General features: G+C 41.9%; 2 protein-coding genes and 1 pseudogene across 3 annotated transcripts; all 3 read right to left on the bottom strand.

The window, feature by feature from the left end:
- Positions 1-123: 123 nt before the first annotated feature.
- On the bottom strand, positions 124-2,638 carry LOC127753694 (probable F-box protein At4g22165). The gene has a single exon (XM_052279105.1). The coding sequence runs from the start codon at positions 1,891-1,893 to the stop codon at positions 661-663; it is 1,233 nt and encodes a 410-aa protein (XP_052135065.1). The 5' UTR covers positions 1,894-2,638; the 3' UTR covers positions 124-660.
- A 3,266-nt stretch (positions 2,639-5,904) lies between these two features.
- Positions 5,905-10,082, bottom strand: LOC127753762 (uncharacterized). Of its 2 annotated transcripts, none has more exons than XM_052279186.1 (2): positions 9,958-10,082; positions 5,905-9,410 (listed from the first exon to the last, which is right to left on the bottom strand). In XM_052279186.1, exon 2 carries the CDS (start codon positions 9,280-9,282, stop codon positions 6,073-6,075), a length of 3,210 nt encoding a protein of 1,069 aa, XP_052135146.1. In that variant the 5' UTR covers positions 9,283-9,410; positions 9,958-10,082; the 3' UTR covers positions 5,905-6,072. The 2 variants fall into 2 exon arrangements, with proteins under 2 accessions (XP_052135146.1, XP_052135147.1); XM_052279187.1 differs by having other exon boundaries at positions 5,905-9,355.
- Positions 10,083-14,884: 4,802 nt separating this feature from the next.
- Positions 14,885-21,025, bottom strand: LOC127755925 (uncharacterized; annotated as a pseudogene).
- Between the last annotated feature and the right edge of the window lie 6,218 nt (positions 21,026-27,243).

Below are 27,243 nucleotides of genomic sequence, written 5' to 3'. Positions count from 1 at the left end.
CAAAGTAGTGTCACTATTCTTTCATTAACAAATTATTACTCAAAGTAGAATAAGTATTAGGTATATTGTTTAGAGAGAATATATCTCAAGTACACTTTCTACACAACACGTCAGGACAATATAGATGATCACCAATTCATCTAGAGTGGAAGCATCCTCTACCTGATAATTGTCAACTAACAGATAGACTCGAAGAAAACTATTGAGATGGATCATTTATGCAGAAACCAATATGCCATTAGCAAATAATTTGTGAACACGAGACTAAACTAAAGCACAGCCCCATACCACAAAAGAAGGGAATTGGAGAGTTTATATTCATAAATCTCAAAGAGGTCTTGAATTAATGGCGGTGATTAGACAAACATTGATCTCAAAAAGATCAAGCGGCATGCTCCAAATTGTATCACAGACCATAATCATTAAAGAAGCACACGATCACCAGCAAATGGTGAAGTATTGCATTACTACTATGGACAATTGAACAATCACTTGTGTCACTACCACTGGAAGAATCCAACTATTAAGTGTTACTCTCCTTTTGACATTTGCCATCCACGACTTCACACATACAAAATTACCTTGCAACAAAACTAAATGGATTTGGTGCAATGGAAAAAGAAGTATAAAATACCCAGAGGGAAACGTCTTGTGTATCTACTAATGCGATGCCAATTTCATCCTCCTGGGATTCGGAATCAGCCAAATAGGGGGTGGCCAGTTGGACCAAATCTGCGGGGACACAATTTCTTCACGGCGGAAATTTTCCAAGTCCAACACTCCAATATCACGATGGTTGTCCTTGTATTCAAAAAGATACAGTTCGTTATTATCAGTGAAGTAAACATGATTTGCCTTCAGCTGCAGGTACTCTTCAGCGTGGAGGCAAAGCGTTTGGCCGTGCCCAAGAAACAACAAGTTCTCGTCCAAGCTACTTATTTCCACAATCTTTCCTTCTGTCAAACTCACTTTATGTACCTTGATCGTGTTAGTATCATGCACATAGGACTGAGAGTCGAACTCAGATTCTGGATCAAACGAGTGATCATCATCATCTTCATCCCCCTCCGGTGCATCCCCCTTCGGTAGATCATTGGACCGCCAAATTTGCAGTAGGTTACCGCACGAAGCTTCAACGATATAAATATTCTCATACAGAAAGTCCTTCACCTTACCCATAACTATCTTTGGCGCAACATTTGGGTCGGTAAGATCAAACATGTGTATTTCTCCTAACAAAGTCGCAGCATAGAGCAACCCATCTTTAAAAAAACAGTCCTCATAGTCGGAATACGGGGGCAGCCATGTCCACTTATCATCACCAGCCCTTGCGAACGAGAGCTGGCAATACGGATTGTGGATGAGCACCACAGTATATCCTCCTCCCATGGATGGATCACAAGACACAAATGCCTTGTAATAGAGGATCGAGGACGAGTCGGAAACCGTGACCTCTCCCGTGTGCCACAAGTATTTGTACCTTTTGGCAGCAGCAACATCGTCGTCATAGATGGGCTTCACCTGCTTAATGGTGGTGACCGATGGCAGGGCTATCTGCTCGCCAGTGATGGGATTGACAAGGTGCAACTCTGATCTCTCATCGGCGGTGACAATCCAGCCATAGCAGGACCCTATGATATGCCTATTAGGTAGATCCTGGAGCGGCAAAACGTAAGCCTTCTTCTCCACGAGGCTGTAGAGGCCCGTCGACTTGGTGCCGTCAGAATCAAATGTGTACAGCAAGCATGGTGTCTGCTGTGGCTTGCAATGTCCAAGGCTGCATATGCTTGTGTACGCGGATCGCCAAGAGGAGCAGACGGAACCAGCCCGGACGAGGTCAGGGACCTCCAAGGTGGCAAATATGCTCATCAAAACATCCTGTGGAAGCTCCATCAGTGCTGGATCTGGATGGATGGAGAGATTTATCAAGCAAACTACTTGCACAGCTACAATTAACTTGTCCTGCTGTTCCTTCAGCAGTTCTAGGATTCAGAATTGAATCCGAATCGCTTGTTGGCAGAAACCCCAAAATTTACTTGCCCAAACTTCTCACACTGTCAGTATCATGAATCTGAACTGCTGAAGGCAGCAGCAACACCCCCAATTCAGAGTTCCTCCTTGTTTTCCCCCCTCTAAATCCCCAGTTGACAAGCAGTGATTCTTGCGACAAATAATTCTTCCAGGTGCACATATATAACTCGTAAAGCAATCAATCTCTATCCGAATAGGAGACTGAAGAGTTAATCCCCAACTACTCCCTTTCTTCGATTGAGCGACGGATTCGGGCAAAAAAGAATTTCCAACTCTTTGCCAAAATATGGCATCACATCACATCAGATCTCAGCCGCCATTGTCAATTTCACATGCCCTGATTAACAAGCAGAGTGGGATTGATTTGTTACTGACCATATGGAAAATTGGAAACCTCCGGCTGCGAGAAGGCCTCCGATTTCTCGGACTCGTACCGCCAGCCGCCAGGTTCTTCTTCTTCCCTCCGCCGCCGGCCGTCGTCCACACCGACGGAAGGCGGCGCGGCCGCCACGCCGGCGGGGAGAGAAGGTGGCTGCCGCCGGGACACCAGAGGAGACGAGATGCGGCGGCGGCGGCGGCCGGGACAACCTCGACGAGTTACACAGGGCAATTTATATTTGTATTTTGGCCCAGCCTATCAAACTCCAAACTTATATACGTAGAAATTTGATATACTCGCTCCATCCCAAAATGTTAGACGCCGTTGATATTTTTTTTAAAAAATATTTGACCGTTTCTCTTATTTAAAAATTTTAAGTAATTATTAATTCTTTTCCTATCATTTGATTTATTGTTAAATATACTTTTATGTATACATATAGTTTTACACATTTTACAAAAATTATTTTTTTAATAAGACGGACGGTCAAACATATTTAAAAAAGTCAACGGTATCAAACATTTAAGGAATGAGGGAGTTCATTTTTTTATGTAGAAACATTCTATGTATAAACTATTCGTGTAGAAATTTTGTGCATACGGATTCGATAGTACGTCTTAGATGTACAAACGTTTTACGAATATGAAATCCCAATTTTATGCATAGAAACTATCGACATATAGACTTTATATATTCAAATAAATTTAAAGGGTTAATTGGATCAGTGCCACTATAAATATGTTGATTAAAAAAATACCACTATTATTCGTGATATCGGCTACGTGACACTGAAATTTCATAAAATTGAAACCATGCCACTCCGTCACATTTTCTCCGTCTCCGGCACTTATGCGCCAACCACCACCACCACCAGCAACGGCGGTGGCAGCACCCCTTTTCATCGGACCTCGCCACCAAGCCACCCCTTTGCGCTGACCGCATGCCGCCACTGCCCCAACCACCATACAGGCACACATCGCACCGTCGACCTCCTCTACGGCGGGAGGGCTCGGGCGTCTCCGCCTCCCTCGCGATGATGTTACCGATGCCACAGATGGGGTCAAAGACGGCGGCGGTGGCCGATATGGTCGAAGACAAAGGTGGCGATGGCGGTGGCTCCCAAGCCCTCCCGCCGTGAAGGAGGTAGATGACAGCCCGTCATGATAGTCTCCCTCACCATCGTCGACCTCCTCTGCGGTGGGACAGCTCAGGCGCTTTCGCTTCCCTCGCCGATGATGTCACCGATACTGCGGATGGGGTCAAAGACGGCGGCGGAGGTCGATGGGGTCGAAGACAACGGTGGCGACGATGGTGGTTCCCGAGCCCTCTTGTCGTGAAGGAGGTCGAAAGACAGCCCGCCACGAAGGAGGTCGATGGCGGCGTGATGGCGGTGGCTTCCGAGTCCTCTCGCCATGGAGGTTGACGACGGCCGCGGCAGTGGCTCCCAAGTCCTCACGCCATGGATGGGATCGACGATGGCGGCGGCTCCAAGCCCTCCCAGTGGTGGAGGATGATGACCGTACCTAGGTCCCATATACTGTTGGGGTTAACGGAGAATTTTGACGGAAAACGTGATGGAGTGGTATGGTTCTAATTTTTCCGAAATCCCAGTTGTACGCAGCCAATATCATGAATAGTAGTGACTTTTTTTTTTGAATCAGCATATTAGTGGCATGGATCGCCATGAAGCGTGATCAGCTAGGCACATGGGCCGATCAACAGGCGGCCCAAGTAGGGTATGGGAGGGTGGGGCGATGCGGGCTGTAGCTGGGCCGGTCGACCCACCATGCCCATTGAGCGCTGCTATACATACGAACTTCTGTTTACGAGATGGTTGTACGATGAAACCTTGCACTACGTAGCGCTGGCGATGACGACGACATGCATCAGAACGAGGCAAGTCCGCGTTAGCCGTCCGTCTGATCGTAGAAAGATCGTACTCAAAATGTGGTACGTATAGCAATTTTCATACCCAATGGGTGGTTCCGCCACTGGATCCAATTAACCCAAATTTTAAAAGCCAAGGTTCAAAAGACATAAACAAAGCCCATATCGAGAAAAGGTCCACTTCACCACAAGGACAGGTACACAACCATGCAAAAGCAGGCTGAAAAAAAAAAAGCATGAATGCTAATTCGTGTATACGCACGACAAGCGCCAAGTTAGGGTTAGGGTTAGGGTTTTAGAGGGATGGCCTAGGGAGGCGGTGGGCGGCGGCGATGCCGAAGCGGCGAGGTCAGCAGCAGGTGGTGGGCCAGTGTTGGTGACGGGGGCAAAACGAGGTGAAGAGGAGGGCTGGTGTTTTCCTCGTTTTCCGTCGGTTGCCGATGCCTGAAGAATTCAAGAGCAAATAACTGAATATACCTCCTCAAGACTCAAAGTTAAGATCGTATGGTAGACTAGTCTTATGATATGTATCTGAAGTTCTGAACTTCCCCATCGAAAAAAATCGAACAAGTTTCTGAGCTTCTTCTTGACAGAGTTCTGATTTCTGAACCTCTGAAGCCTGAACACTTGTATGAAATGATCCACCGGTGATGTTCTTTTCACTTTTCAGACTTGATAGTTGGAAGCTAGCTGGCTGCAAACCTGTGTCATACGTAGTCTAAAACTGAAAGAAAGGCAATCACATACTCACACGTAGTCTGAACTTCTGATCGATTATGCAAAATGAAGGTAACTGGGGAAGTTCAATGCCAGTCTGAACTCCGAACCAAAGCAAAGTAAATCATGTGGAAGATGGATAATGATATTTCACTCACCCCTACAAATGATCTCGCACACAACAGGTAAAAATGAACCAAGAATCACAGATATGCACATTTACATTCAATCCTATATGCAGCGTATAATATATCAATGGTGTGCAAATACCAGCAGCTATGGTAGCTAGTTTACTCTGCAAAACGATTGTAAGTACCCCCTCTGACTTTTGAACATTCATCTTACTAAAAATATTACATAAATATCACTTATTTAGTTGTGTTTCGGTTTATGAGTAAACACACTTTAAGTATGACTTATATTTTTCATATTTGCACATTTTCTTTAATTTGGACAAATGGTCAAACATATATCAAAAAATCAATGGAATCATCTATTAAAAACCGAAGTAAAGTACATTTTATCCAAAAAAAAAATTGGTAGTCTACTTTCATCGCATTTTCAGATTTGCCTGAACATTCATTGAGGAACCTGATCAGTAACCAAGCAGGCAGCAAGCTGGTGAAGTTTCAGTATTCTAGTTTGATTTCACCACAACATGAGAGCTAGTTACTATTCAGAGCGAAATGAAGTACTAGAAAGTAACATCAATACTTGGCTGAAATATAGGAACATGCACATTGACTGATGGTCAGACACATAAGTACATTAATGTTATGTATCATAAATACATAATTCAAACTTGAGAAGAATACATATTCTTCTTAGTTTCTTCAGACAGCAAAGCAACAGATCAGCATTGTAGATCAGTTTCACCAGAAAGCGTGAAATTCAACAGAAATTAGTCATGATTATGAAACATGAATACTTTTCTAACATAATTGAGCGCGCCCTGTACAGAAACTCAGATACATATCATAATGCTAGATGACTCTATCATGAGATATCTTCACTCTTAATTTCTAAGATTACTCCTTTTTTGTGGGAGTTCTTTTCCTTCAATTCTTGTGTAGAAAAACATCAGGAACAGCAGCTGGGTCGAGCTCATAGCAGTCATGGAGCTTTCCACCTTTCTCTTTTGTCAGACAAAACGATGGTATTCGATGAGAAAACCTCAGGTTCTCTTTCACAGGAATCTTCAGAATTCCCCTTCGTACATCAGGCTTGAACACAGAGATGTAACCATCAACTTTAGTCAGATAACCAAATAATGTGAAAGCTTCAGTGGAGTCGACGATCTTGCCAATAGCATACTTAGTACCACGAGTGCTGCGGGAAGGAACCCACTTATTTGACCAGTTCTTGTAGATGGCCCAGACCTCACCTATCTTTGGATGAATTTGAACCTTGCACTTTGCTCCAATTTGTTTGGTTTCTATTAAATGAGAGAATGCACAATTTCCATTAAACTTTGTTTCCATGTTTTGGATTTCAAATGTACCACAGCTCACAGGTACATCATGCTCCAACCACAGCTTCTCCTGCGCTCGTTGAGGGCAAGCCTCAAGCCAGGCCAAATCCACGCTGAACGGTTCCATCTCAACTTTGCTTACCCAACCATAGAAGTTGGGAAATTTATCAGTATCACTGTAAAGAGCCCAAATCTGGCCAGCTTCAAACTTATCATGCGAGCGGTCTTGTTCGAAGTTGTAGAATTCTGAATCAGGGCATACATAACTGATTAATTCGATATTTGTTTTGTTGTCAAGAGCCATGTAGGATTCAAGAGTAATGGAAGTAAATGCCGAATCCAAGTCACTTGGAAGAGCTGCAGTGTCTAGTTCCAGGAACCCTTCTGCAACACCTACCCTTTCATTTCCGTTCGTTCTATAGAAGGGGATACTGTGAGAAAAACGAAGTACCTCACATGATGATATCGAAAAACATGACTCATTCTTCGCTTTCGCAAATAGACTGACAAACCCTGCAATCCTGACCAGCGGTGAAACCGTGACACCATCATCCATTGAGCCACTGGAAAGGACTTGCACAATATCATACCCATATGATTGATATCTATCTGCATCAGAGCTCAACTGCATGCTCCATCCTTTATAAAGAGCCCACACCTCACCCTTGTTAGGATTTATATCACAGGAGTTCCCATTTTTGCCTGTCGACGAAACACTGTGGAATAAGTACCTCGATGGATTGTGCAATACATCTGTTTCTCCTAAGCAGAAGTTCCCACAAGCAAATGGCAGTTTTTCATTGGTCGATTTGGAATTTTGTTCATTTACTGTGTTGTGCACCAGCCAAGTGAACTGCACTTTGAGGTTGGAAGGATCGACATGATTTATTCGGGCATAAGCTCTAGGCATGCAATCATGACCATAATATACTGCCCAGATCTGATCAACCGCAATTTGGGAGACATCTCTGGACTTGTCAAAATCAAAGAAGTCTGGAGAAGAGTAGGCAATCACAGGATTGGCAGAATTCTGAGAAGAAGTATCAGTATCATCTTTCCTATGACTTTGTTGATTGTCTCCATGTTTTTCATTTCCTTCCTCTTCACTGTCCACTTTGGTGGGGACATGTTGTTTGGCAAATTGATTCTCAGTAACAGCAACATCATCATTACATGTTTGCTCAGTACTCCAATCAGCATCAGATGGAGAATTATACTTCATTTTCCTCTCAATATTAGAGTTCATAGCACGGTTGCTGTCAGAGCTATCACAGAGCTTTCTCCGACCCAATATCTGAAGACTGGATGATCCTGGAGCATTTGTCTCTGCTGATACACTTTCTTCAGTCAAATTCTGCACAGCGGTGGAGTTTGGATCAGGACTCCTTGGTACCAAAGTTCCGGGTATATCGTTGTCAGCAGGAGGCACATGAGATTTAGCTTGGCTAATTTCTGAAAATTGAACTCTGTCACTTCTTGTCACCAGGCCTTTACCTGCCATGTCACCAGCCCAGCCATATTGTTTTATGGATTCATCAGTTTCTTCAGCATCTCTGGACTTGCAAAAATCAAAGTCTGGATAAGGGTAGGCAATCACCGAATTGACAGACTTCTGAGAAGCAGTATCAGTAACATTTTTCTTACAAGTTTGTTGGTTGCCTCCATGTCTTGCATTTCTTTCCTCTTCACTGTCCACTTCGATGGGAACATTCTGTCCAGTAGATTGATTATCAGGAACAGCAACATCATCATTACATATCTGCTCATTACTCGAATCAGAATCGGATGGACAAGTATACTTCCTTTGCCTCTTAATATTGGAGTTCATACCATGGCTGCTGTCAGAGGTAACATAAAGCTTTCTCTTACCCAATATCTGAAGACTGGATGATTCTGCAGCATTTTCCTCTGCAGGTGCACTTTCTCTAGTCAAATTCTTAACAGAGATGGACTTAAGATCAGAACTCTTTGGTACCAAAGTTCCAGGCTTATCATTGTCAAAAGCGCAGATGTGAGATTTAGTTTGCTTCATTGCTGAAAATTGAATGGCCTCGCTTCTTGTAACCAAGCATTTACCTTGTTGATGCTGATTGGGGACACTACTTCGTTGAAATGATAACATTTCTGACGTTGAAAGCTGAGACTTTTTTGCAGCAGTTGATAGGATTCTCGAGGGAACAGACTGCTCATGCAGTTTGATTGTGAAGAACCTCTTACCACAATCACTGCAGCGGGCCAAAAAGTTCCGTTGGTAGTACAGAGATCGCTTCTGACAATGCGGACATATTGTCCAGAATACAAGCACAGAAGCAGATGGTGTCATGGATCCAGCCACATTGCTTATGTTTGAATCAGTCTTGTTTGGTGGCTGTGTAGCCTCCTTGGCCACTTCTCTTGAAGCACACTGTCTTTTGGTGTCATACAGAGACCTCTTCACATGATCACTCAATATTGCATGAGCTTCTGAAACAAACCTGAATGCGGCTTCGGCACCAAACAGAGTATTATTATCAGGATGAAGCCGATACGAAAGTATGTTGTATTGCCTTCTTATTACTGTTTCGTCTGCCATTTTATCCACCTGAAGAACACCATACCAATCCAACTCTCCAGAGATCTTTGCCTCAGCTGAAGAAAGAACTTCACAGATAATTAACAGCTGGGAGATGTTCTCAAGCTCAGGAAAAAGCCTTTGAGCTTTAATCGCGATCTTGCGGGCGCCGACAAAGTCTCTATTTTCCAGCTTCTTTACAGCAATTTCTCTGGCCCTGAAGGCCTCCTCTCTGTTGCATTCCATCAAAGTATTCCAGAAATTTGACCAAGAAACCCTTCACATATACTTGTTCCAGAATGGCATTAACATGCTCTACCTATCATGTTATCAAGAACAATAAAATGTGAGAAGAACTTTCAGTGCATCAGGCCCTGCATGCATACAAAAGGACATTTTTATTAACAGAAGAAATATATATGGCAAAATTATGAATACTCTGGGAAAAAAAGAAATCACATTTGGGTATACTCTTGTAGTCTTATTCACTTGAGAAAATTGTAATTTGGAAAATTGACATACAGTTCCTTCAAAACAAAAGGCATCCATTTTGAAATGTTTTTTTTTTTTAAAAAAAAACTGGATGGCATCTTTCCAAACCACCACATTTTGAAGTGGCATACATGCATAAAAATCTTTTAAAAAAATTGCAGAAAAAGAAAGAGGGGAAATATTTCGATCCTACTCGATGTCTACTACCCTAGCCTCCTAGGGCACCCAAATCAAGAGCTCTGCACGATCAAATCTCTGGCCATTATCCTCGCAAAGAACACACTAACCCCCGAAACGCAAAACCAAACCTCCGATCCAAAAAAAAACCCTAACACGCACGCATAACCCGGCTTCAGCCAACCTACCCAAGAAGGGGAAGACCGAAAGAACAAGGGGGCAATGGACCGCAAATGCGTGAACGGATGGTACCTCCGAGCTGAGCTGGGGCTGGAACGTGATCCGCGGCGGCCGGCGCCGGCGAGCCACCGTGGTGGGCGGTGGGCGTGGTTAGGTTCTTGGAGGAAGAGCAGAGGCAGAGGTGAGGTGAGTGAGTAGGAGACTGGTCGAGTTGGACACGTGTCATGCTGGGAAGTGAAGTCCTTGAGATCAAGGACAGGTGTCTTTTTCTAATAGGAGTATATATTTTTTTCATTGGCCGTACTTGTGAGTGTACTGACTGCCTGCCTGACGTTTTCTATGATTACTTGTGGATTTAATAGTTGGGTTTCTTCTGCAATAATTTGTATTGTGAATTCGTGATGTATAATTAAGAAAAGAAAAGAATGTGACTGAGAGAAAAAAAACAAATATAATTGAGAGAAAAAAAATGAAGAACTCCCTCCGTCCCAAAATATAAGTATTTTTAATTTTGACAAAGTTTTTGAGATGGTATGTTAAACAACAATATCTATAAAAGTAAGATATTTTAAATAAAAAGAGTTGTATATTATGATAGTTTGTTGAATGATAAATCTAATAACATCAAACTTACATGATTGATGTTTTTTTGCTATTAATAATCAAAGCTAAAAATGTTTGACTTGGCACTATTCTAAAAATGATTATATTTTGAAATGGAGGGAGAAGTGTTTACTCATATTCTTCCTTATACTTAACATGTATATGTTATAATGGATCAGTACCACATGTACGTTGTAACAGGTTAGGATAACAGAAGTAGGAATGTGCTATAGGGTGATTTGAGACACAAACATTGATCCGATGGTTGTCTACGTTGTAACAGGCTATGCCCATATATGTAGGGATAGGTTATAGGGTGATTTGGTATAGAACATTGATCCGATGGTTATGGGAGGCAGTGCGCACGGGTCAGTACCACATGTACATTGTAACGGGTCGGGATAACAGAACTAGGAATGTGCTATGGGGTGATTTGAGATAAAAACATTGATTCAGTGGTTGCCTACATTGTAACAGGCTATGCCCATATAAGTAGGGATAGGTTATAGGGTGATTTGACATAAAACATTGATCCGGTAGTTATGGGAGGCGGTGCGCGCGGTTGGAGGATAGGAGGACAATTTCGCTATTAAGGTAGTAGCAATATTGGACGAATATAAGCCATCTAGAGAAAGGGAATTGTCCATGCTAAATGCTAATACTTATCTCTTTCTTGCCGATTAAATAGGCCACGTATATGGACGAGTGGGTCTAATGGACGAATGTTCACGCGCGAACACTTTCGGCCCAGCGCAGATGTGTCTAGTCCAACATAAAAAGCTATTTCAGAAAATTTTGATATGCACAAACTTTTAATTAAAAAATGAATGCAAATCGAACATATAAACTTCTGTAATAAATTTACTTAAAAATAGAAACTGTGCGGTGCCAAAACAATAAAGGAAAAAACAGGTGTTTGGAGCGTCGTCTAAGCCGCACGCAAACATTTATTCCCTCCGCCCCAACATATAAGCATTTCTAGAGTTTGGACACGGTTCTTAAGAAAGTATGTAGAATTAAATAGGGAAAGGTTGTGATTGGATGAAATGTAGAGGTATGTAGAAAAATTAAATGGTGAAGGGTTCTGATTAGTTGAGAAGAGAAGGTTGGTGTAGAAGTTATTATATTTTGGGACAAATTCTAGAGACTAGAAATTGTTATATTTTGGGACGGGGGGAATACATGATAGTATTTCCGGACCGCACACTACACGTGCTCAAGAAATAAAGAGAATGCTCTTTGTTTATGTGTAGCAGAAACTCCTATATATAAAATTTAATATTCCATATTTCATTTGTATAGACCTGTGGTCATTGTCTGTCTCACTGTCTGCATGAGGAAACTCCTTACTGAATATTGAATCACCAGTTCACCACCATATGGCACTAACACTGAGACCTCATCAGGTAGTAGCACTATAGTTTTCTCTGTGTAAACATGAATGATGAATTGCACAAAAAGTTAGCATGACCAGACGAATCTATATTTGGGTAAATTCAGATAAATCAGGTGTTTGAACAGCTGAAATTTGGGTGGTAATCCTCCATTCCTTCTGCAGAAAAACGTCAGGAACAGAAGCAGACTCGAGCTCATACAAGTCACTGAACTTCAAACCCTTTTCTTTTTTTTTGGGGGGAAGGGTGGGGGGGGGGGGGGGGGGGGGGGAAGAACCTTCGGTCCCTCGCGTCGCTCTCGCGCGGGCGGCTCGGGGGGTGAAAAACCCTAGCCGCCCACGCCTCCACTCCCTCCCCACCGCCTCACCGCCGCCGGAGCTCACCGGCGGCAAAGCCGGCAGCGAGCAGGGAAGGCGGCGGCAAGGCCCTTCCTTCCTGGCGACTCCTCCCTGGCGCGACGTGGACGGGACGACGCCGGCGAAGTCCCTCCACCACGGTCGGAGGTGGCGACGGCGGCGCGATGCGGGGAGGCAGCAGATCCGGCGCCTCCAAGGCCGGATCCGGCCACCCCGTGCCTGGATCTGGTGCGACGGCGGCGTGAGGTGGCTGGGGGGCGGCGGCGGCGGCTCAGCGGCGGCGTGGCCGGCCCGGTGCGGCAGCGTGGGCGCGGTGGCGGCGGCTCGACGGCTGGGACGGTGGCAGCCTGGAGGCGGTGGCGGCTGGGAGCGGCGGCGGCAGCACGGGCGGCCCGGTGCGGCTGCCCGGGCGCGGCGGCTGGGAGGCGGCAGCTCAGCGTGCGGCCGGTTCGGGCTGCCCGGGCTCGCGCAGCTCGGTAGTGCGGCCGTCCGAACGGCAGCCCATGGCGCGGCTCGGCGGTGCGGCCGCGAGCCCCCATGGCGCGGGCAGGCCTCGGTAGCCGGGCAGCCAGGGTGCCGCCGCAGTGCCTTCCTCGGCCGAGTGGGCTGTGCGGCGCGGCTAGATGGGGTGCGGCGACCGGGTGACGGGGCGCCGGTGGGTTGTGCCGGAGCCGAAGCAGCAGTAGCTTCACTGGCGTCGGCGCAAGCCCAGATGGCAGTGTAAAGGGTGCTGGTGGCGGTTGGTCGTCTTCTCCATTGCCGGTCGGCACCCTCGCCCTTCCTGGAGCTCCTCCCCTTCTCTATGGGGAGTTTCTGGGTTGGATTGAGGCGGCAACTCGTCAGCGGGGGAAGCCCAGGCTGCCAAAGCAATGCCATCCAGTCCCGGGTTCTCCTTTCGTCCAAAGTTGGCGAGGAGGCCGGAGGGTGGTGGAACGGAGGGGTCCTGGGCCAGCTCTCAGGGGCGGTGGTTGATGTCGGCTGACGAAGGGGCGTCAGTGCAGTGTGGTTCGATGAAGTCAGCCGACAGAGGAGCGTTGGTGCAGTATGGCGGAAGCTACGTGCTGCCATTTGTCTATGTGGTGGTTCTGAGTTGGTGGACAGTGATCTGTAGTCAAGGTTGTAGGGTCCCAGGCGAAAGCCTAGTCCGGTGGTGCACCGGGCTGGCAGCGGCTACGTCTTCGGGCGTCGTAACCTTCTTGGGGCATTGTCGAGGGGTACCCTCTTCCTTTCTTGATGAGCTTCTCTGGGTGAAAACCACATCTTTTTTAGATAGGCGATGGCGGCATCCTGGATGTCGTGACCACCGTGGTGGCATCGTTTTCGGAGTCTTGTCTCTGTGGTGTTGCCATAGGCCTAGCGGCGTTCGGCCACGCTTAGCGGGGGTCGTTTGGTGCTAGGCTTCACCCTCAGCGGTTTGTGCTTGGGTGGTAGCGCGTGGTGTGTTGTCATGCACCTTGGTGCATTGTGATGTTTTTTCTTATAATTTTTACTCTTCTTTAATATATTCGGATGGCCTCCTTCGGCCTTCCCGGCGAAAAAAAGAACCCTTTTCTTTTGCCAGAGAGAACGAAGGTATCTGCTGCGAAAACCTGAGGTTCTCTTTCTCAGGTATCTCCAGTATCTCCTTCCCAATGTGAGGCTTGAACACAAGCTATGTCCATCTAGTCATCTACTTTACTCAGAGGAGAAAACAGTGTGCTGCCTTCAGAGCACCTGATGATCTTGCCAATGGCATACTCAAGACACAGCTACTGATTGTGGGAGGAGCCCAATCAGGTGAACCAGTTCTTGTAGATGGCTCAAATCTCACCTACCTTTGGGAAAAAAAATAATTTGCCGATTTGAATCGCACATGGATTTGCAGTTTCCAATTTTAAAGATGCCACAACTGATCATGGTGTATCCTGCTCCAACCATTGCTTCTCCTGTTCGGGTTCAGGGCAAACCTCTAGCTATATCAAATGCAATCTGAGTGGCTCCAGCTTTGATTTCGGCTATCCAGAGATAGAGATTGGGGAACTTATCATGGTCACTGTGCAATGCCCAAATTTGTTCATGTTCAAACTTATCACATGACCGGACTTGTGGAATTCAGAAACAGGATACACGCAACTAGTGAATTCAGTGTTCTGTCTCGTGTCGAGAGAAATGTAATGGATGAGAGCAATAGAAGGAAATGTTGAATCCAACTCACTTGGAAGAGCTGCAGTATCTAGTTCCAGTAACCCTTCTACAATGCATGTTTCTCCGAAGCAAAAGCTTCGGCGAGCAACAGGCAATTCTTGATCAGTCCATTTCGCCTCTTGCGCATTCATAGCTTTGTGCTCCAGCCAGCCAAGTGAACTGAACTTTGAGGCTGGATGTATCAATGTGATCTATTCGAGCATAGACTCTTGGCATGAAATCGTGGTCATCATACAGTGCCCAGATCTGATCAACTTCAATCCAGTTGACATCTCTAAACTTGCCAAAATCACAGAGGTCTGGATCGTGGTAGGCAATCACAGGATTGTTCAGTCCTGACTTTTTTGGGAATACGCGAGGAGCGCATCATTGTATTAAGAAGGAATATAAGTATGTACAAAGTGGGTCAGAAATAAAAAACGAAAGGGACAAGATATAGGAGGGGAAACGAAGAACAAAAGCCTAATCTCCAACTAAATTTGGCGACCCTTCTCCATTCACAATGACTACCACAACAGGGATTGCGGCTCTAGCCAGCCGCCAAAGCTCCGCTTCACCCGTCATAACCCTTGCAATCTCCGCCCATGTTCTGCTCTTCTGGTTGAAGACCCGATTGTTTCTTTCCTTCCAAATCGTCCACGCTACCAGTGTTGCGATGGTGTCGAATCCCCGGCGATGTTCCTTGACCATCTTCTTATGGCTGTCACACAACCAAGAATGAAAAGAGGGCTCATTGAGCGGTAAACACTGGGAATGCCCAATAGCTCTAAGAGCAGTCCACCAAAGTTGCCGAAGAAGCAGTATCACCAGCTTCTTTTTGGTAATTCTGTTGATATCCTATTCTCCTTCATGTTCTGCATTTCTTTCCCCATGGATGTCCAATTTGATGGGGACATGATGTTCAGTAGATAGACTTACAGCTGAATTATCAATATTTGCACATAATTAGAACCAGCACTAGGAGCTCAAGCTGCAGCTGGTGAAGGCACCATGATCTGCTCAACATTTGAACTTGTTTCTGTATCCATGTGTTCCCTCGGTTGAAGAAAGCTTAATGTACTGGGTCTGCTGTGATATCAGCGCCAAAACGCTTCTGACGAAGTTCGGTAATCGCTTGCTGAAGCTAAAAGGAATCTCGACGGCACAGCCTGCTCATGCAGCTTGAATGCAAAGAAGTTCTTACTCCCTTTTGTTTGAGAGATGTTTAGATTTGTGTGCTGCTTTCATGGAAGCATACTCCCTTTTGCTGTCATACTACAAAGATCTCTTCATATGATCACACAGTATTAGATGAGCTTCTGAAACCAAGTTGAGAGCAGATTCAGCACCAGAAAAGAGTGTTTTTATCAGGATAAAAGCCACAGGGCAAAGTTTGTCATGTTGATATTTTAATGTGGTGTCATCTGCTGTTGCCTCCACTTGAAGAACACCATACCAGTCCAAAGTCTCAGTAGGTTTTCGCCTCTGCTGAAGAATGAACTTCGCAGACAGTTAGCAGCTGATAAATGTTGTCAAGATCTGGAAAAGGCCTTTGGCACAAAAATTGTCCTTGTTTTCCAACTTCTTCACTGCAATTTATCTGGCCCTTACATAAAAAAAATAAAATTTAGTGCATCAGTTCCTGCATACATACAAAAAAAATCACTAATAGAGAAATGTCAACTGTGTGACACATGCACCCAAAAAACAAGGCAAAATTTCTTGTGCACAAACACCACCTCCTATTTCAAAGATTGACTAGGAAACAATCTTACAATACTACATGGATACCAATATCGCATACATGTAGTAGTGTAGCTTGGAAACAATCTTAATAAAAAAATCACTAATTATCTTGATATGTTCTGGGTTATTAGTAATTTATGAGTCATTCCATTTATCATTCTCTGCCAAACCTAGCAAGTAGGATGTGTTCCAAGTCAATGGTATTGGAGTCGACACAGAAAAAGAAAAAGGTGTATTTTCTGGACGAGTAACAGAATGACAGAACTACAGAAAGCCAAAAATGAGTAGCGTGCATCTTCGATGTTCTTACGTTTCCAATTAAATCACTGAACACACTAAAAACTGTGTAGAGTACTACAGTTCCTGGCCTTATCTTTTTCTGGCAAAATTGGGTACACTAATTTATTGATTACAATGTACTGAAAGAAAGAAAAAAGATACTGACTGTAAGTTTGCAACCCTTCCATGGGCATCGTTCAGTAATCAGTAGCAGAGGCCTCTGCAATGGAATGTCAGGATGGGTTTTGAACATAACTTATCCCTGGGTAAAACATTGATGGTATTAAGGTTAATACAGAAAGTACAGGTTCATACATACAGGAGCATGCTGCCAGACAACACTATATGCTGACAACAGTTCCAACAGGAGTCAGGGCTCAGGAGCCAAACACAACTTATGTCATTTTGACAGGATTTCACAATAGCATTTGAAATTAGGAAAATCACTGAACACATAAAACACTTGTAGAAAAGTTGTACTGATTGCAGTGCAGCCCCTTCCACAGGGTGGCAGCCAGCAGAGGCAACTGTAATAGAATGCATGTTATGATGGTTTTGAACAGGGCTTATCCTTGGCAAAACATGGCATTTGACAAGTAAGAGAGGCCACATAATTAGAATGTTAGTAACAGGTTTCTGAATAGATTACAGGTAAGGCATATATGTACACAGAAAATGAGTAGAACCATACATCAAGATATATCATAATTAAGACCGAATTTCAGTTCTACTGTCTCAAGAGTCTGCTATGGCATTCGTAAGTCATGGAGTGTCTGTTATGGGTGGAATTAAAGTGCTTGGTGAGGTTGCGAAGGAGTGGTGGATGGGTGGCTGAGGCCCTAGCACTCATGGATACCAGAGCGTCAGCCGCCACTGCTGCCTTTGTGCCTGGCACACCTCTCATGCCACGCCGGTAACGCTGGTACGTTATCCAGCCCATAACAGTGTTCCTATACAGGAAAACATCAGGAACAGAAGCTGGATCGAGCTCATAGAAGCCACGGAGCCTGCCACCTCTTTCTTCTGTCAAAAGGAAGGAGGGGATTCGGTGAGAAAACCTCAAACGATCTCTTGTAGGTATCTCCATAACTGCACTTTGCTTGTCGGGCATGAACACCGCTCTGAAGCCATTAAGTTGGGTCAGAAGATAGATTATTATACTTGCTTCCGTGCGCCCAACAATCTCACCAATGACAAACTCGCAAGTATCTACTCTGGGAGGAGTCCACTCAGATGTCCAGTTCTTGTAGATGCACCAAATTTCACCTACTTGCGGAAGAATTTCAATCCGCCGGTTTGAGCCATTCTGTCCTGTATGTACTAAATGAGAAAGAATAATTTCTCTCATACTTGGTTTTCCAGTCCCGAATTTTAAATTTACCACAAGAGACTGGTAAGTCCTGCTCCAACCACCGTTTCTCCTGCTCATATTCAGGAGAAGCCTCAAGCCAGATCAAATGCACTATGAATGGTTGTCGCTCGACTTTGCTTATCCAACCATAGAACTTGGGGAATTTATCAACATCACTGTATAAAGCCCAAATCTGCCCAGGTTCAAACTTCTCACATGTGCGGTCATCTTCGAAGTTATGGAATTCTGGATCAGGATATGAAAAAATAGTTGGGGTTGGGGAAGGGCAGCCTGGCCCAGAATTATTGCCAAAACCATTGGCAACGTGGCCATTTTTGGGCAAGGATGAGTTTTTTTCAGAAGAAAGACTCTCCTTTTGTGCTTCAGAAAGATTCTCCGTTTGTTCATTTCCAGGATCCTTTCTACTACTTCTACTGTCAGTCGTCAAATCAATGAGTGTACTGCCCTTTTTCTTGCCAAGGGAGATGTAAGAGTCCAGGGTGACAGAAGGAAATATCATATCCATGTCAATGGGGAGACAAGAAGTGTCAAGTTCCATAAACCCTGCCGGGGCACCTACTTTTTCATTTCCAGTTGTCCTGTAACAGGGGATATTATGAGAAAATCGAAGCAACTCACTCGATGCTATCACAACTGTAGATTTGTCTTTAGCCGCTGCAAATAAACTCACAAAGCCTTTAATCCTGACTAATGGGACAACAGTGATACCATCATTAACTGAGAAATCTGACAAAGATTTCAACAACTTCATACTCATAAGACCGATGGCTGTCTGCACCTGAATTCCACTGCATGCTCCAATCCTTATAAAGAGCCCATACCTCACCCTTATTAGGATATACTTCATAGGCAATCCTCTTTTTGCCTTTTGTCCATGAAACAATGTGAGAGAACATGAGTCTGTCATGTGATACCTCTGTTGACCCTAAGCAAAACTTACCACAAGCAACAGGTAGTTCTTCATCAGTCCATTTTTTCTCTTCTTCACTTGCTGCATTGTACTCCAACCATGTGAGATGAGCTTTGAAGTTGGATGCATCGAAATGTTTAATTCGAGCATAAAATCTTGGCATGCCATCAAGTTCATCATAAAGGGCCCATATCTGACCAACTGCGAACATATTAATATCCCTGAGCTTCTCAAAATCATAGAAATCTGGATATGGGGATGGAAGTTCTAAAGAACAGGAATGCTCATTCTGACGAACAGTATTAGTAGCTTCAGCATTGGCATTGTGCTTATCATCTGTGTCTGAAGTTTTTCCTTTACCTTGAATGTCTACTTTGCTTGTCACAGGAGATGGATTAGATTGTCTGTCAGCTCTATGGGCAGTATCACCGAACGTTTTCTTAAAATTCAAGTGAACAGAAAATGGAAGATCATTCTTCTTTTGTTTCCTTTTACCATTGGAGTTCAGTCTACTGTTGCCATCAACATCTTTCTTTCTGTTGGTTGGTCTGGAGACACCCGAGGAGGCCGCATTTATACTGTGGGAGAGACAGATTGGCTGAGAGGAATCACCAAACCTGTTGGAACTATCACCATTCTTCTGAAAGGATACCTTTTTTTGCAAAGAAAGATCTTCACGATGTTCTGCAGACAGCGGGCGACAAACACGTGCTTCAGACCGATTCACCTTTAGCCGAATAGCTAGACGATTTACCATTCTTTCCTCATGGCTGTCCACTTTGCTGGTGACTTCATGTCCAGCGGGGGATGATTGTGGCACATGAAACTTGCGAGCTTTTTTTGTCTTTGGACCTTGTGAATGATCACCAACTGAGACAACCCTTTGCAACCATCATTGTTATTTTCTTCCCTGTTGAGGAAAATGTCAGGAACAGAACCAGGATCAAGCTCTAAGAAGCCACGAAGCTCACCACCTCTTTCCTCTGTCAAACGGAAGGAGAGTATTCGATGAGAAAACCTCAAACGATCTCTTATAGGTATCTTCAGAACTCCCCTACGTTGGTCAGGCTTGAACACCGCTCTGTAGCCATTAACTTGGGTCAGAAGGGAAACTTTTATACTTGCTTCTGTGCGCTCAACGATCTCACCGATGGTGAACTCGCAAGTAGCTATGCTGGAAGGAGTCCAGTCAGATGTCCAGTTCATATAGATGGACCAAATTTCACCTACTTGTGGAAGGATTTCAATCCGCCAATTTGAGTCAATATGTCCTGTATTTACTAAATGAGAGAAAACATCATTTCCGTGATACTTGGTTTTCCAGTTCCGAATTTTAAATTTACCACAGCTGATAGGTATATCCTGCTCTAACCACCGCTTCTCCTGCTCCTGTTGAGGACAAGGCTCAAGCCAGGTCAAATGCACTGTGAATGGCTGTAGCTTGACTTTTCTTATCCAACCATATAACTTGAAGAACCTATTGCTTTTGCAGCGGAGCGCTTCTTCCCAAGTGCTTCTTTTCGTCTATGAGGTGCCTCATCGGTGGATGCTTGGATCTTCCATTGATAAAAAAAAGCTAATTTCAGTAACAATAAACAGAAGACAAATTCCAAATGGGCAGGGAAAATAATTTCCCTGCATTAAATATACTATGACACAGTCAGTTAAACCCACCTTTTTGTGACAAGTCTTCTCTTCAGTGAAAGCAAGTTCCTGTGTGGTCAAGCAAATTGTAGTGAAAACTAAATGAAATAGCTAAGTGCAACAACCAGAAAACTTATGCATCACCTCTTCCTCGTCCTTGTGAAGATCTGGATACAGCGTCAAAATTAAAGCATCAAAATTAGGATCAACCTTCAAGGAATGACTACTTGCAGGGGTGCGGCATGCTGGGCATTCATCATTTCTGTAAAAACAATGTGCCACTCAGATTATCATAAAAAGTAAGTACCACATTCTATTTCAAAACCCCAGTCAGGTCTATTCTTTCAAAATGACATTGACAGAATTTTAGATGAATAATGTTAGGGACCATACCCAAGCCGCATGGATTTTTCTATGCAGTCCCTACAGAACCGGTGCAAACACTCCATAATTATCCTTGCCTTCTGGATAATACCTGCAATAGGGCCGTAATGCACTCAGATGATCAGCTATGCACAGTTTGTGCAGAGATGCTAGTTAAAATTTCACAGATGAGAAGCTTACTCAACCTAGCGTAATAAACTCTGTCTAGTTGTGCTTCTCTAAAATATGTAGAACATGAGCATAGTGATGTAGCTTTTACCAAAGTAAAACAGGTATGTTCTCTAGTCATCTTGTTATTTATCAGTGGACAGCAATTATACACAATATTTTTTTATGCGAACTATATACATACTTGGATAACAGAAATATGTGGACTACTAACTTTGCTGCTTCACTTTTATAAAAAATAGTGATTAAAAAATCTTACATCTACAGAACAATATCCAACATGCCAATGACAATATGAAGTGAAACTGTAAAGAGGGAATTGTGCAAAGTAAAGAGGGTTTTTATCTCTACATCTGGAAGCAAGTTAGGGAAAGCATATTCTTACCTAAGCATATAGGGCACTGCACTTCCTTCCGTATATCCATTAACTTCACTAGTATAAACCTGTATGAGAAACAATATTTAGATACCAACTTAGCCCGCGCGAATGCGCGGGCATACATCGTAGATTTGTTTGATACACTTATAAAATGAAAACATTTGTTGCACATCAAAAATATGATTTCTCCATATGTTTTTGATCAGTATTGCTTGCGTGAATAATTCTCAGCAATTATTTATAATCTTCTTCATCGTCTTTTTTAGACTTTTTTTCGTTGGAAAACATATATGCCATTTTTTTGCGAGGAACATATATACCAAATCAAGTGTAACATAAAAGTGGTGTTTTCCTTTTTTAAAAAAAATTGGATTACTGATATAATGTTGTCAATTTTTTATTAATGGATGGATTGGGTGGGACATGAGGCTCTTTGTAGTCTACATGAATACGCTAGGATGGCTAAATATAATTGGACAATATTATTTTTGGAATGTGATATATCATCAATACATGCTAGAATAAAATAAATAGCGGAAGGTGGAGAGGAGGGAATTTGTTTTCTTATATATATAAATCTACTATTATAAAAATTTAAGATGGTTTTGCCGAACAAAATTTCGTACGTTGCTCCTACTCCGATTTCAATTGCCCGTGTCGTGTGTCTTCCTTTCCGAAAACATTAAAAACGAAATCTGCTCTCAAACTTTTTCGTTGGTGCATCTCGAAAGTCGTATGTCAAGTCCGCCTGCGCGTCACTCGGATCTCCCCAGCACGTGCCCGCGCATGACGTGCCCAATGTCGTGTTCTTGTTCCCAGACCCAGCCGTGTGCCTGTGTCCAGTGTGGTTTGACAGGAAGATAAACAACTTAGTGTGTCCGTATGTAATTTGGATTAAGGCTGTGTTCATTTGGTTTTGTTCGAAACAAATCTCCCGTTCATGAAAAATAGAGTGGTCCATTAGAGTGTGATTAATTAAGTATTTATTATTTTTTTTAAAAAATTGGATCTGCCGATACTTTGGTACGTCATCTGTGTATGAGTCAGTTTTTAAGTTAGTTCCTTACATATTCGTATTTGAGTTAATTTTTAATTTTTAAGTTCGTTCGCTTTTGAAAATTTAGAAGGAGTCGTATAAGAAATTTCTTAGAAAAACTCGCATACTAACTTGAGACGATCAGATTCCTAATTGCAGCTCATAATTTTCTAAAAACAGAATATATATCCAAGCGAATTCTCACAGAATTAAAATAATGTTCACCCGTTGCAACGCACGGGCATTTGTTTTAGTATATATAAAGTACATCTAATGGTGAGAAATAATGGGTCCATCGGTTTATATGATAAGGATGGCAAGATGTTTTTTTTTTCTTGGAAATCTTAGGATATTCTCTAATTTATATAGTGTTATGCAGTGTTTGTAAAGGTAACATATGCTGGCTTTATACTGAAAGGAATCATCATCTAAAGTCGATTAGATACTATGTAGAATATAGAAGATCATTTGGCTTGTTTGGATTATTTGAACATGCTATTTTTTTAAAGAAAAGGACAATTGCTTATTTTACCCTACTTTTATAAGCCCAAAATACCAATCTAACCATATTTTTATAAGTTTTCTCACTTGAAATCAGAGTCAGATGGTAACTCTAATTTTGAAAAGCACAGTAAAATGAGCTTGAAAAAATTGGGGTCATAGTTAGGTTTCTAAACACGCACGGATAAAAGAGCATTTGCCCCTTTTTAAAAAAAACAAAGTAATCAGACCGTTTTCTCTAACCAAGGCATCATATTATTTTTATAAAATAGCAACTCTTCATCTTCATATTTGAGACAATTCTTTTTCATATTTTTTTAGGCAATTCAGATAAAATGTAAAAGAACAGCGGTTTGTTTGACCATCCAAATTATTTTTTAATGTAGTGTCTTAGACTATTCATATTTTTACTATTTTTTAATGTCTAGTTTAGTTATACATGTTTGCAAAACAATATATAATGGCGCAACATGTGTTGTTGAATTATTTCTTAGTTTTTATGGCAAGTCCGATAGTATGTAAAATGGCAACGTTGTTGTCCATCAATAAAAACATTGATTGAAACATGAAATTACAATGTTTCTTTGGATAATATTGATTTAATATAGATATCCATGTTTGTAGATTGATGTATAATGACAAAATATGTGTTGACAATTTTTTATAGTATTCCATTGTTATTTGGATGACATACCAAATGCATGGGTCGAGTGTGCCTAAATGTCATATTATTCTTTTATATAGAAAAATATAGACATGTGTATTTTAAATTGCTGGTTTAAATATAAATAGAGTAACATTTGGATTATGATTTTGGATCAGAAATCATACGTGTAGTATAAAATTACGATCTTTCAATATCTATAATTATTTGTTGTTTCGGTTTTAGTTTGACAGCTAAAGATGAGGAGGGAGAGACTGGGAAAGAAGAAATAATGTAGAGCTCGAGCGAGAGATTGGAAGGGGTTCGTAATACTGTGTGCCCATGATGGACTGATGGGATGTACAGGTGGAGAAAATATATTAGGTCGGGGAACTCTGTTTTTCAAATCTTTCTAAAAATCTAAGTGAAAACCAATGGTTTTTTTCTCAGATTTCAATTCTTTTCTAATATTTAAAACATGATGTGATGGATTCAGATTTCCGGAGAAGATCTAATGCTTAAAAATAGTAGATCTATCAATTTATTTTTTCCTTTAAATTTCTGAAAAAAATTTCTAACTTGAAAATGTGATATGTGGTAATTTCATAGATCTTTGTTATGAAAAGTGAATTTAAGATAACATAATAGATATTGTCATCTTTTTAATATTTTGTTCTTATTTGATTTGTCATACAGAGGACAACGGTTTTAGTTGAAAATAGTATACTTAATTTCTTAGAAATAGACTTAATAGGTTCACTGGTTTCAACTATGCTTATCTTTCTAATGGTTAAAATAATAGGTCCGAAAATCAATAATTCGACTTTTATTTTTTTCTTCATAATATTTGTTCTGTACTAAACTACTTTTTAGTTACCCTAACAAATTTGTTAGCTACAATAGAAAGGTAAGATGGAGGAAGCGTACGTACACGTACGTCTGGCCTGGACTGGTGGGAAACAGAGAGGGAGAGAGGAGATTGTGGGGTCCTTTTTTTCCTCTAAAAATAAATCTAATATTAGAAACAGTGGGTCCACTAATTTATTAGATTGCCACGTGGTGGTTTAGGAGCGTTTGTAGGAATGCCACGTGGCGTCTTAGGAGGGTTTGTAGAAAGTTTAATGGACTTTTAGTATATAATAGATAGATAGAAGATAGATTTCATGCATTGGCTAAAATCAAGGTCAAGTAAACACTATCCATTATTGCATTGGTTACTCATCAATATTCTACAATATATGGAAAACAGGGAAGTGTACCACAAGATTCTTTTCATTTCATTAAAACAGAAGAATTAATAGCTACTATTCACTGAAACCTGGCTAGAAGGTATTCACAAGGTGACTATACAAAGACAGAATAAAAATATGATTCCATTAGGCATTAGCACATCATAAGTAAATTGAGACTATAAGGGCATGCACAGCGGTCATCAATGTGCTGTCTTAGCAAGTGTCTCGTTCAATAGTTGCTAACATGGAGGGGAGAAAATAGAGTTGTATCTTCACAAAACAACAACATGAGCGTGCAGGTTAAGAAAAAGTAGAGAGGATAAAATAATCTAAGATTGAACTCCATGTTATATACTATGGTCATCTGTCCATGCTGTCTTTTGAGCTAGCTTAGTTGACACGTACCTATAAAATGTGGCAGTGGTCTCAAATGTTGAACATGCCCTAAAGGGCCCTTAATTGAAAGCTTGTGAAGTAACAATTCACAGGCTGAAAAAACAAAATGCGCACTAGCAGATTCACGATGACTGAAAAGTTCAATGAATTCAATTAACCAGCAGAGGCATCTATGCAGGACCAACAAAATCGTAAAAAAATAAGGCAATACGAGGTCTACAGGAATTGCCTGCACAAGAACTCAGTTTGTGCAAAACATTCACCTCATATTTCAGAGAATTGCCTAAACTGTCACATGTACTATGTGGTTTGTAATGTTACAATAAAACTAGTACTTTCACACAGATACCATCAATTAAGCACTCATAATCTTAACAACTCCCTACATTACGAATCTTGGGGGGTAAAAAAAGAGGGGTCTTCTCCCTATCTGTTCCTCCTTGCGACCTTGCACGCCATCGTTTTCTAGATTTTCTACCAAATCCTATTTAAAAGAAATGTTGCACAAAATTTCTAATTACCGCGCAACCTCCAACTGTTACCCCAAAACCCCAGGAAATCAAACAGGAACAGCATGAGCTGCACGGAATTGACCCCAATATTCCCAATAAAAAGGAATAACGGGAGAGAGAAAGAGAGAAAGGGATCTAGAGCATAGTAACAACAGTCACCTGAGCTAGGGGGCTAACAAGGTCGTCGGCGGCGGCGGCGGCGGCCGGAGCCCTGGGACCCACCGGCGGCGAGGTGGATTGGGGCGGGTCCCCGTGGCACTGTGAGGAGTGAGGGCGTGGATAGTGTGGCTAGTGGGCAGAACTTCAGGTAGGAGGCTGTGTTCCATGGTAAAATGTAGCGTCGCATTAGCATGATTAATAATGTATTAATTAAAAAATAACAATAAATTAATAAGTTTTTCTAAAATAATTTTTTGTGATACTTTCAAAAAATACATACAGTTTAACAGTGTTGGAATCGTGCGCGCGAAAAACGATGGGTAGAAGTTGAGAAAGTGTTCAAAGAACACTGTTGTGGTAAACTCGTAATCCCCTCCAAAGTCCAACAGGGTATTTTGATGGGAAAAAATATATTGTTTCATATAATAGGAATTTAACTAACATTTACTATGTTAAAAATATAATTTTGCAATATAAATTGTTAGATTTGTATTCAAAAGTCTTGTACTAATTTTTTGTAATATATGATGAAGTTGAGTTTTCTTTAATAAATGACCAATGATAATTATTCAGCTATATGATTTATTTAAGTAAAATGAAATGAGCGTCACTAGAATTGTCATTAAAAAGTGATTACTATGTTTGTCTATTTGCACAAATATTTATTGTCTTGTATTTTTTGACAGAGGGAGTAATTTGTTAAGGACTACATTAAATCTTTCAAAAGTCGTTTACGAAAAACTTTAAGATGTATATAATTGTAGTATAATTATATTGTACCTCTACTGTAATTACATTGTGACTAAGTATTAAATCGACTAGAAACCACGTCTAAGCCCTACGAGCCCTTGCGCATGAGAGGAAGATATTGTCATCAGCTTTCTAGCAAATCCATAAAAGAAATGCTTTGAACTGGAGTGTCAAATAAAAACGACGGGAGAGGGAGTACTTTTTTTTCTCATAATGCAAGACCAGGAATATTTTAAATTTTAAATTTTATTTATTAAAATATTTACAAAAATATATATAAAGTTTTACAAATCTACACCCCTAATACCTTTGAGAGGGTATTTTTTAAAAGTCCTTCCAAAGGACTTCTTTTTTATAATGTGGCACACGTCCGTTGACGTATTCTAGTAGTCACATGAAGGGTGGCAAGTCATTTTGCAGACAACCCCTTGTCAGCTTTCCAAAGAGCTACAAGGAAGCCGCTTGCAAAAAAAAAAAGTTGAGACAGGCTATTTATAGGCAGGCCCTTGCCGCCCTCCCAGAGAACGTTGGAGTAGTAGATTTGTAAAACTTTAACCATAAATTAATTTTTAAAATATTTTAATAAATAAAATTAAAAGTTTAAAATATTCTTGTTCCAAGCCAGTTTGCTTTATCCTCCATTCCTCCCAATAGCAAACACGTGTCGTAATCTACGGCACGTGATTCCTCTTTGGGCACTTGGTCACAAAGGTGCTATAGTCATGCTGTGT

Source organism: Oryza glaberrima, chromosome 11, assembly GCF_000147395.1.
Source record: "Oryza glaberrima chromosome 11, OglaRS2, whole genome shotgun sequence".
NCBI lineage: Eukaryota > Viridiplantae > Streptophyta > Magnoliopsida > Poales > Poaceae > Oryza > Oryza glaberrima.
Note: the sequence above shows the minus strand (reverse complement) of the source record. Positions and strands in the feature narration are given on the sequence as shown.